Source organism: Rhinoderma darwinii, chromosome 6 (assembly GCF_050947455.1).
Source record: "Rhinoderma darwinii isolate aRhiDar2 chromosome 6, aRhiDar2.hap1, whole genome shotgun sequence".
Classification (NCBI taxonomy): domain Eukaryota; kingdom Metazoa; phylum Chordata; class Amphibia; order Anura; family Rhinodermatidae; genus Rhinoderma; species Rhinoderma darwinii.
In genome coordinates this window covers 137,297,646-137,309,846 of record NC_134692.1, presented here as the reverse complement: position 1 = coordinate 137,309,846, position 12,201 = coordinate 137,297,646, and the positions used below count along the sequence as shown (strand labels likewise).

Here is a 12,201-nt window from a genome sequence, read left to right as displayed (position 1 = left end):
TTAGGCCTAATTCACACGAGCATGTTCGGTTACGCGATATACGGTCTGTATGTCGGCCGTATTTCCCGGACTGAACACAGTGCAGGGAGCCGGGGTCCTAGCATCATAGTTATGTACGACGCTAGGAGTCCCTGCCTCTCTGCGGAACTACTGTCCTGTACTGACAACATGATTACAGTACGGGACAATCTTCCCGCAGCGAGGCAGTGACACCTAGCGTCATAGATAACAATGATGCTAGGACCCCGGCTCCCTGCAGTGTGTTCGGTCCGGGAAATGCGGCCGGCATGCGGACCGTATATCACGGACCGAACACGCTCGTGTGAATTAGGCCTTACCCCCCGACTGTCGCGACCGCAGAACTGTCCGGGCCGGCATCTCCTCCCCAGGAGACGCCAGCGTTCGCATCCACCCGGCTCTGCACTGGTGTCTAGGATGCGCGCGCGCGCTCTCTCGTTCCCGGCCTTAAAGGGCCAGCGCGCACATGAAATGAATTACAAAATCATCCCCATATCCCGGGACTATTAAAAGGGCCTTGCCCTTTCACACCTTGCCTGAGTGTTGTTGTTTATTCCCATGTTAGTCTTAGCAAATGGTCCCTTAGTCGTATCCTGTTCCCAGGGTTCCCGTGCCCTGCTACCTGTATCCAGTGCTGTGTTTGTTCCTGAGCCTTTTCTAGTGTTGGAGTTGTGTTGTGCCACCTGTCACACCTGCTGTCATATACCACGTCTGGTGTCATATGCCACGCCTGATACCATCCGCCACGTTTCGCGTTATCTACTTTCAAGTTCCATCTACGCCTAAACCTCTGTTACTGTCTGGACTATTTCAGGTACTCCTGTGCTAGGACTTTGTATAGACTGTTGTTTGGCCAGCTTCTATTCCGCTACGGCGGTTGCGGCCTAGTGAGTCCACATACCCACGGATCGTGACACCAACTGTTGTCACCAAATGCATCCCTGGGCGGTTTCTATGCAACGCCTGCAGATTTCCTTTTTGCTTTATAGCATAGAGACGGTAATGGTAATACTAATATGTAACTGGGCAAGATCTTACCCGTAAATTAAATGTGATCGTCCGTTACCACCAGGCCAGATTTGAGTTTTAACTTTTTCTTCTTCTGGATCAACACAGAATAAAATGGTCATGGGACTGAACTTGATACATTTGTGTCTTATTTCAGCTGTTACCGCGTTGTAACTTTATATCAGGTAGGTGGCACATTGGACCATAGCCCAGGCTGCGGACCCTCAGAACAAGACCCGGGTATACAGAGTTTGTGTTTCCTTGCCTTGTCTGTATAATATTCAGCTGATACGGTTTGTCAGTAAAACATGTAATTACTGGTGAATGAAGGCAGAGATCTGCCAGCGCTATCACACTGACGTTTCCACTTCATGTAGGTCTGAATAAAATGTGAGCCTATCAACCGTTGCCTGTCTGTTCTATTTTCTTTGGGCCTGCATTTTGATCTTCAGACCCCCCCTTTAATGAAACCTTACATGCCAGAAATCTTTCTCCATTTTCAAAAACAATATTTACTAGTATATTATGTGGCGGTGTTAACTCCTCGTGTACAGGGCGGCAGCCGGAGATTTCATGTGTAAAGATTTTTCGGGAATGATAGTGATGCAAGAGTTAAAAATAAGGAACATTTCTTCCCCCCTGAGAGGGCACTGTACTGAACCGGAAAAATATCAAAACCGCAGCCTCTCCCTGTGTCCTCTCGCTCCCACCCGGCACCAGCTTGGCGCCCCCTCTAACACCCATCCTCCTCTCTACTGACAGAGGAAGGATGGAGGGATGCAGCGTCCAGTCCACAGGGGGGTGGGAGTATGGATCTATCCACGCCATGTATCTGGGGAGACGCTGATGCTTTCCAGTTCTGCTCATAAAATAATAACAATAGCAGATCTGGCAGAGGGAGAAGCGAGAGGCTACCCCTCCACTCGCAATGTGCTTAGTACATGGTACTGGGAATGGCATTAGTATATGCCCTGGCATTGTGGGGGCTACATGGTAATACCTGATGAAGCTTCCACTTTATATCTTAACATCTTCTGTATTGATCTGTGGTATGGTATGTACATACTACATAGAGCTTGGTGAACAAGTGCCAATTTATTTACCCTTTGGTTCATCATCCAGTCCCTTGGGCGTTGTGTCCAGTCCCTGGTGATCCAGTGACATTGTGTAGTCCCTGGTGATCCAGTGACATTGTGTAGTCCCTGGTGATCCAGTGACATTGTGTAGTCCCTGGTGATCAAGTGGCATTATGTATTCCCTGGTGATCTAGTGGCATTGTGTATTCCCTGGTGATCTAGTGGCATTGTGTATTCCCTGGTGATCTAATGGCATTGTGTATTCCCTGGTGATCTAGTGGCATTGTGTATTCCCTGGTGATCTAGTGGCATTGTGCAGTCCCCGATGATACAGTGGCATTGTGTAATCCCTGGTGATCCAATGGCATTGTGTAATCCCTGGTGATCCAGTGGCATTGTGTAGTCCCTGGTGATCCGGTGGCATTGTGTAATCCCTTGTGATCTAGTGGCATTGTGTAGTCCCTGGTAAAACAGTGGCATTGTGTAGTCCCTGGTGATCCAGTGACATTGTGTAGTCCCTGGTGATCCAGTGACATTGTGTAGTTCCTGGTGATCAAGTGGCATTATGTATTCCCTGGTGATCTAGTGGCATTGTGTATTCCCTGGTGATCTAGTGGCATTGTGTATTCCCTGGTGATCTAGTGGCATTGTGTATTCCCTGGTGATCTAGTGGCATTGTGTATTCCCTGGTGATCTAGTGGCATTGTGCAGTCCCCGATGATACAGTGGCATTGTGTAATCCCTGGTGATCCAGTGGCATTGTGTAATCCCTGGTGATCCAGTGGCATTGTGTAGTCCCTGGTGATCCGGTGGCATTGTGTAATCCCTTGTGATCTAGTGGCATTGTGTAGTCCCTGGTAAAACAGTGGCATTGTGTAGTCCCTGGTAATCCAGTGGCATTGTGTAATCCCTGGTGATCCAGTGGCATTGTGTAATCCCTGGTAATCTAGTGGCATTGTGTAATCCCTGGTGGTTCAGTGGCATTGTGTAGTCCCTGGTGATCCAGTGGCATTGTGTAGTCCCTGGTGATCCAGTGGCATTGTGTATTCCCTGGTGATCCAGTGGCATTGTGTATTCCCTGGTGATCCAGTGCTTTTGTGTAGTCCCTAATGATCCAGTGGCAATGTGTCTTGAGTCCTGGTGATCCATTGCCATTGTATAGTCCCTGATGATACAGTGGCATTGTGTAGTCCCTGGTGATCCAGTGGCAGTGTGTAGTCCCTGGTAATCCAGTGGCATTGTGTAGTCCCTGGAGATCCAGTGTCTCAGAAATTATTGGTGACCCTGAGGATTTGTTTTCCTGGTTCTGACTAGAAGCTAAGCTTGATGTACTTATCACTCTATTTTCCTGCAGATCTATACAGGACAGAGAGAGAGAGAGAGAGCGAAGAGGCTAGCAAATAACAGCCGATCCATTCTCTGTAATCTGTCAGGATTGCTCTGTTTATATATCATATCACCCACTTAGGGGAGCAGCAGGTTCAGTTTTTCTTTTAAGGGGTTGTCCAGTTTAGAAAACCCATTTCCATACACCCTATTAGAGAATTCTGAGATTATAGAGGGGGGTTCCCTGTACAAGATCCTCATCTCTTGGACAGAATGGAGAGCGGTTATAAAGAGCATCTCTCTCTATCTCTCTCTGGAGGACCTGTCCTGTCCTGCACAGACAACACATTGATATGAATGGACACTGTGTAATGCTTCATTTCCCTTGTGGGGGCGCTGCAGTGAAATTAAACACTTACTGCCAGGTTTTCCTATAGATTACAGCTGATCGCTGGGGGTCTCAGCAGGGGGACATTTGTGATCGGTTAATTTCCAAGAGACCTTTCTAACAAGTAGGGATTGTCCAAAGCGGAGAACTCCTTTACATTTTTTGTGCCTTAGCTATACTCCGCACTGTGTTTTATAACATGGTGGTTTGCAGATTTATTAGGTGACCTTTTAGTGCAGTGCCTTATCCCTATTTACTGAATGGCATTATGTAGTCCCTGGTGGGAAAGTGGATCAATGAGCATAATTATTCACCTTGAGGTTTTATTTTGTTGACTTGATTTGCCTATGAAAGGGCTCACAGATCCAGGAGAGTAAAAAGAGAGGCTAGCAAATCTGTGTGTATGGCTACTTAGCGCTGTGTATATGTCTGTACATATTTCTCTCTCTCTCGCTTTATTCTTCCCTGATTCAGCTACAAATAATTTAAAGATGTTTTGTCTCTTTCAATTACATGGGGCCTTCTCAGCTTGGAAGCTCCTTGAATCCCACATCCTTATGTAACCCCTTCCCAGCAGCCCAGTGTAGGTCGTGCAGTCATTGAAACAGATGGAAGTGACTGCAGTGAATGCCAACGATGCTGCTGATCTTCTGTATCACCTCTCCAGGAGTGGATGAGGGAGCCATGACGGCCAACTATTTAATGCCTCGTCTTTTCTCATTGCAGACCCAGCCAGTGCCAAATCCTTTGGCTTACTACATGCACCGCAACCCTGTGTGGTTCCACCAGTTTGAGACCTTGGTCAACCATTTCATCGAACTTGTCGTGCCATTCTTTATATTCATGGGAAGACGCATGTGTATTGTCAATGGAATTCTGCAAGTCCTCTTCCAGGTGAGAGTACACCGGGGTCTACACAGGCCATGTAATAAAGACAGTATGAGAAAATAATCTCTTATTCACAAGAACTTTACAGAGTAACTCCAATCAACCAGCCTATTCAAAGTCACAAATCCATCTTCTTAAACATAGGGGGCAGTATTATAGTAGTTATATTCTTGTATATAGGGGGGCAGTATTATAGTAGTTATATTCTTGTATATAGGGGCAGTATTATAGTAGTTATATTCTTGTATATAGGAGCAGTATTATAGTAGTTATATTCATGTATATAGGAGCAGTATTATAGTAGTTATATTCTTGTATATACGAGCAGTATTATAGTAGTTATATTCTTGTATATAGGGGGCAGTATTATAGTAGTTATAATCTTGTATATAGGGGCAGTATTCTAGTAGTTATATTCTTGTATATAGGAGCAGTATTATAGTAGTTATATTCTTGTATATAGGAGGCAGTATTATAGTAGTTATATTCTTGTATATAGGGGCAGTATTATTGTGGTTATATTCTTGTATATAGGGGCAGTATAGTCGTTATATTCTTGTATATAGAGGGCAGTATTATAGTAGTTATATTCTTGTACATAGGGGGCAGTATTATAGTAGTTATATTCTTGTATATAGGGGGCAGTATTATAGTAGTTATATTCTTGTATATAGGGGGCAGTATTATAGTAGTTATATTCTTGTATATAGGAGGAGTATTATAGTAGTTATATTCTTGTACATAGGAAGCAGTATTATAGTAGTTATATTCTTGTATATAGGGGGCCGTATTATAGTAGTTATATTCTTGTATATAGGAGCAGTATTATAGTAGTTATATTCTTGTATATAAGGGGCAGTATTATAGTAGTTATAATCTTGTATATAGGGGCAGTATTATTGTGGTTATATTCTTGTATATAGGGGGCAGTATAGTAGTTATATTCTTGTATATAGAGGGCAGTATTATAGTAGTTATATTCTTGTACATAGGGAGCAGTATTATAGTAGATATACTTGTATATAGGGGGCAGTATTATAGTAGTTATATTCTTGTATATAGGGGGCAGTATTATAGTAGTTATATTCTTGTATATAGGGGCAGTATTATAGTAGTTATATTCTTGTATATAGGAGCAGTATTATTGTGGTTATATTCTTGTATATAGGGGGCAGTATTATTGTGGTTATATTCTTGTATATAGGAGGCAGTATTATAGTAGTTATATTCTTGTATATAGGGGCAGTATTATTGTGGTTATATTCTTGTATATTGGAGCAGTATTATAGTAGTTATATTCTTGTATATAGGAGCAGTATTATAGTAGTTATATTCTTGTATATAGGAGCAGTATTATAGTAGTTATATTCTTGTATATAGGGGGCAGTATAGTAGTTATATTCTTGTATATAGAGGGCAGTATTATAGTAGTTATATTCTTGTATATAGGGGGCAGTATTATAGTAGTTATATTCTTGTACATAGGGAGCAGTATTATAGTAGATATATTCTTGTATATAGGGGGCAGTATTATAGTAGTTATATTCTTGTATATAGGGGGCAGTATTATAGTAGTTATATTCTTGTATATAGGGGCAGTATTATAGTAGTTATATTCTTGTATATAGGAGCAGTATTATTGTGGTTATATTCTTGTATATAGGGGGCAGTATTATAGTAGTTATATTCTTGTATATAGGGGCAGTATTATAGTAGTTATATTCTTGTATATAGGAGCAGTATTATTGTGGTTATATTGTATATAGGAGGCAGTATTATAGTAGTTATATTCTTGTATATAGGGGCAGTATTATTGTGGTTATATTCTTGTATATAGGAGGCAGTATTATAGTAGTTATATTCTTGTATATAGGGCAGTATTATAGTAGTTATATTCTTGTATATAGGAGCAGTATTATAGTAGTTATATTCTTGTATATAGGGACAGTATTATAGTGGTTATATTCTTGTATATAGGGGCAGTATTATAGTACTTATATTCTTGTATATAGGGGGCAGTATTATAGTACTTATATTCTTGTATATAGGGGCAGTATTATAGTGGTTATATTCTTGTATATAGGGGCAGTATTATAGTAGTTATATTCTTGTATATAGGGGCAGTATTATAGTAGTTATATTCATGTATATAGGGGCAGTATTATAGTAGTTATATTCTTGTACATATGGAGCAGTATTATAGTAGATATATTCTTGTATATAGGGGCAGTATTATAGTAGTTATATTCTTGTATATAGGAGCAGTATTATAGTAGTTATATTCTTGTATATAGGGGGCAGTATTATAGTAGTTATATTCTTGTATATAGGAGGAGTATTATAGTAGTTCTATTCTTGTATATAGGGGCAGTATTATAGTAGTTATATTCTTGTATATAGGAGCAGTATTATTGTGGTTATATTCTTGTATATAGGAGGCAGTATTATAGTAGTTATATTCTTGTATATAGGGGCAGTATTATTGTGGTTATATTCTTGTATATAGGAGGCAGTATTATAGTAGTTATATTCTTGTATATAGGGAGCAGTATTATAGTAGTTATATTCTTGTATATAGAGGCAGTATTATAGTAGTTATAGTCTTGTATATAGGGGCAGTATTATAGTAGTTATATTCTTGTATATAGGGGCAGTATTATAGTGGTTATATTCTTGTATATAGGGGTAGTATTATAGTAGTTATATTCTTGTATATAGGGGGCAGTATTATAGTAGTTATATTCTTGTATATAGGGGGCAGTATTATTGTGATTATATTCTTGTATATAGGAGGCAGTATTATAGTAGTTATATTCTTGTATATAGGGGCAGTATTATAGTAGTTATATTCTTGTATATAAGGCAGTATTATAGTAGTTATATTCTTGTATATAGGGGGCAGTATTATAGTAGTTATATTCTTGTATATAGGAGCAGTATTATAGTAGTTATATTCTTGTATATAGGGGGCAGTATTATAGTAGTTATATTCTTGTATATAGGAGGAGTATTATAGTAGTTATATTCTTGTATATAGGAGCAGTATTATAGTAGTTATATTCTTGTATATAGGAGCAGTATTATAGTAGTTATATTCTTGTATATAGGATCAGTATTATAGTCGTTATATTCTTGTATATAGGGGCAGTATTATAGTAGTTATATTCTTGTATATAGGGGGCAGTATTATAGTAGTTATAGTCTTATACATAGGAGCAGTATTATAGTAGTTATATTCTTGTATATAGGGGTAGTATTATAGTAGTTATATTCTTGTATATAGGGGCAGTATTATAGTAGTTATATTCTTGTATATAGGGGGTAGTATTATAGTAGTTATATTCTTGTATATAGGAGCAGTATTCTAGTAGTTATATTCTTGTATATAGGGGGCAGTATTATAGTAGTTATATTCTTGTATATAGGAGGCAGTATTATAGTAGTTATATTCTTGTATATAGGGGGCAGTATTATAGTAGTTATATTCTTGTACATATGTGGCAGTATTATAGTAGTTATATTCTTGTATATAGGGGACAGTATTATAGTAGTTATATTCTTGTACATAGGGGCAGTATTATAGTAGTTATATACTTGTATATAGGGGGTAGTATTATAGTAGTTATATTCTTGTATATAGGGGGTAGTATTATAGTAGTTATATTCTTGTATATAGGAGCAGTATTATAGTAGTTATATTCTTGTATATAGGATCAGTATTATAGTAGTTATATTCTTGTATATAGGGGCAGTATTATAGTAGTTATATTCTTGTATATAGGGGGCAGTATTATAGTAGTTATAGTCTTATACATAGGAGCAGTATTATAGTAGTTATATTCTTGTATATAGGGGTAGTATTATAGTAGTTATATTCTTGTATATAGGAGGAGTATTATAGTAGTTCTATTCTTGTATATAGTGGCAGTATTATAGTAGTTATATTCTTGTATATAGGAGCAGTATTATTGTGGTTATATTTTTGTATATAGGAGGCAGTATTATAGTAGTTATATTCTTGTATATAGGGGCAGTATTATTGTGGTTATATTCTTGTATATAGGAGGCAGTATTATAGTAGTTATATTCTTGTATATAGGGAGCAGTATTATAGTAGTTATATTCTTGTATATAGAGGCAGTATTATAGTAGTTATATTCTTGTATATAGGGGCAGTGTTATAGTAGTTATATTCTTGTATATAGGGGCAGTATTATAGTGGTTATATTCTTGTATATAGGGGTAGTATTATAGTAGTTATATTCTTGTATATAGGAGCAGTATTATAGTAGTTATATTCTTGTATATAGGGGGCAGTATTATAGTAGTTATATTCTTGTATATAGGGGGCAGTATTATTGTGATTATATTCTTGTATATAGGAGGCAGTATTATAGTAGTTATATTCTTGTATATAGGGGCAGTATTATAGTAGTTATATTCTTGTATATAGGGCAGTATTATAGTAGTTATATTCTTGTATATAGGGGGCAGTATTATAGTAGTTATATTCTTGTATATAGGAGCAGTATTATAGTAGTTATATTCTTGTATATAGGGGGCAGTATTATAGTAGTTATATTCTTGTATATAGGAGGAGTATTATAGTAGTTATATTCTTGTATATAGGAGCAGTATTATAGTAGTTATATTCTTGTATATAGGAGCAGTATTATAGTAGTTATATTCTTGTATATAGGATCAGTATTATAGTAGTTATATTCTTGTATATAGGGGCAGTATTATAGTAGTTGTATTCTTGTATATAGGGGGCAGTATTATAGTAGTTATATTCTTGTACATAGGGGCAGTATTATAGTAGTTATATACTTGTATATAGGGGGTAGTATTATAGTAGTTATATTCTTGTATATAGCGGGTAGTATTATAGTAGTTATATTCTTGTATATAGGGGGCAGTATTATAGTAGTTATATTCTTGTATATAGCGGGCAGTATTATAGTAGTTATATTCTTGTACATAGGGGGCTGTATTATAGTAGTTATATTCTTGTACATAGGGGCAGTATTATAGTAGTTATATACTTGTATATAGGGGGTAGTATTATAGTAGTTATATTCTTGTATATAGCGGGTAGTATTATAGTAGTTATATTCTTGTATATAGGGGGCAGTATTATAGTAGTTATATTCTTGTACATAGGGGGCTGTATTATAGTACTTATATTCTTGTATATAGGGGCAGTATTATAGTACTTATATTCTTGTATATAGGGGGCAGTATTATAGTAGTTAAATTCTTGTATATAGAGGGCAGTATTATAGTAGTTATATTCTTGTATATAGGGGCAGTATTATAGTAGTTATATTCTTGTATATAGGGGGCAGTATTATAGTAGATATATTCTTGTATTTAGGGGGCAGTATTATAGTAGTTATATTCTTGTATATAGGGGGCAGTATTATAGTAGATATATTCTTGTATATAGGGGGCAGTATTATAGTAGTTATATTCTTGTATATAGGGGGCAGTATTATAGTAGTTATATTCTTGTATATAGGGGGCAGTATTATAGTAGTTATATTCTTGTATATAGGGAGCAGTATTATAGTAGTTATATTCTTGTATATAGGGGGCAGTATTATAGTAGTTATATTCTTGTATATAGGGGCAGTATTATAGTAGTTATATTCTTGTATATAGGAGGCAGTATTATAGTAGTTATATTCTTGTATATAGGGGCAGTATTATAGTAGTTATATTCTTGTATATAGGGAGCAGTATTATAGTAGTTATATTCTTGTACATAGGGGGCAGTATTATAGTAGTTATATTCTTGTATATAGGGAGCAGTATTATAGTAGTTATATTCTTGTACATAGGGGGCAGTATTATAGTAGTTATATTCTTGTATATAGGAGCAGTATTATAGTAGTTATATTCTTGTATATAGGAGGCAGTATTATAGCAGTTATATTCTTGTATATAGGGGCAGTATTATAGTAGTTATATTCTTGTATATAGGGAGCAGTATTATAGTAGTTATATTCTTGTACATAGGGGGCAGTATTATAGTGGTTATATTCTTGTATATAGGGGCAGTATTATAGTGGTTATATTCTTGTATATAGGAGGCAGTATTATAGTAGCTATATTCTTGTATATAGGGGCAGTATTATAGTAGTTATACTCCTGTATATAGGGAGCTGTATTATAGTAGTTATAGTCTTGTATATAGGGGGCAGTATTATAGTAGTTATATTCTTGTATATAGGGGGCAGTATTATAGTAGATATATTCTTGTATATAGGGGGCAGTATTATAGTAGTTATATTCTTGTATATAGGGGGCAGTATTATAGTAGATATATTCTTGTATATAGGGGGCAGTATTATAGTAGTTATATGCGCCTCTCCACCGAGTCTCTGACACTGAGATCACCTGTAGGTATATGCCATCTGCCCGTTGATTGTAAAGCACAATTTCAATATGCCCCATAAGTGATAGGTTTTTACACTCTTGTTAACAATACATTATCGCACTTTGTATATGATCGCTGTTCCCTACAATGAGCTGTTTGTGTGCGTTTTCTCATAAATAACATACAGTAAGGAATCTACCTGACATCCTGTTCTGAGCAGCCGGTGGGCTCCAGCCCTCCCAGCACTGTCCTGACACTGTCTCCCTTCATCCCCACTGACCACAGCAGCAACCTCCAGTCATTAGGAAAAGCCTCAGTTATGTTTACCAAGGGAACATAAATATCCACGTCTCTGGGGTATGAGCAGGAATGTGATGGGGGGTTAGAATCAGCTGCTGTGTAATCTCACGGCCACCGCTGGCTCCTCTCTCCATTTACAATATGGCGCGGGCTGAGGACAATATCACTGCACGATAAAGGGACCAGTGTAACGTTAGACGGCAGATCCAGCCCGTCTATATCTGTGTATGAATGCAGTGTAATGGGTTTATAAATACTGCTTGGGTGAGGGTCACTTTAAATATTAGGGAAGTGCACTATGAGCGATTCTGCAATCCAGTGATATTATCAGTATAACGCCTCTATAAGCGGCTGCCAATCACATAACACAGGGGCATTATATTAACCAATACTTCACTGAAAGCAGGAGCGTGGTTATAGGGGGTACAGAAATGGCAGTCTCATCCCGGCCCCGGTGCCACACCAGTTTTAACCCCTTAAAGACTGAGCCATTTTTTCTCATTTTTGTTTTTTACTCCCCACATTCCAAGAGCCATAACGGTTTTATTTTTTCGTCAATAGAGCGGCGTGAAGGATTTTTTTTTTTTGGCGGGAGGAGTTGTAGTTTCTATTGGTACCATATAATGTACTGGGAAAAGGTGGCAGAACTTAACAGAGGCAGAGTGAAGGCAGTCCTGGGGCGCTTCATTAGGCCCCTGGGCTGCCATGATAACTATAATCACCCCCTGATCGCGTTGCAGGGGGGGGTGATGAGCTGTCGGAGGGGGCGCCCCCTCTATTCAACGCCTCAGATGCTGCGGTCGCAATTGGCCACA

General features: G+C 37.9%; 1 protein-coding gene across 1 annotated transcript in view; it reads left to right on the top strand.

The window, feature by feature from the left end:
- The window catches only part of LMF1 (lipase maturation factor 1), a 212,017-nt gene that overhangs the window by 147,580 nt on the left and 52,236 nt on the right, over positions 1–12,201 (top strand). Inside the window, exon 6 of the mRNA XM_075830593.1 lies at positions 4,543–4,710. Within this exon, the coding sequence (XP_075686708.1) occupies positions 4,543–4,710 (168 nt within the window). The remainder of the gene's footprint in view (positions 1–4,542; positions 4,711–12,201) is intronic.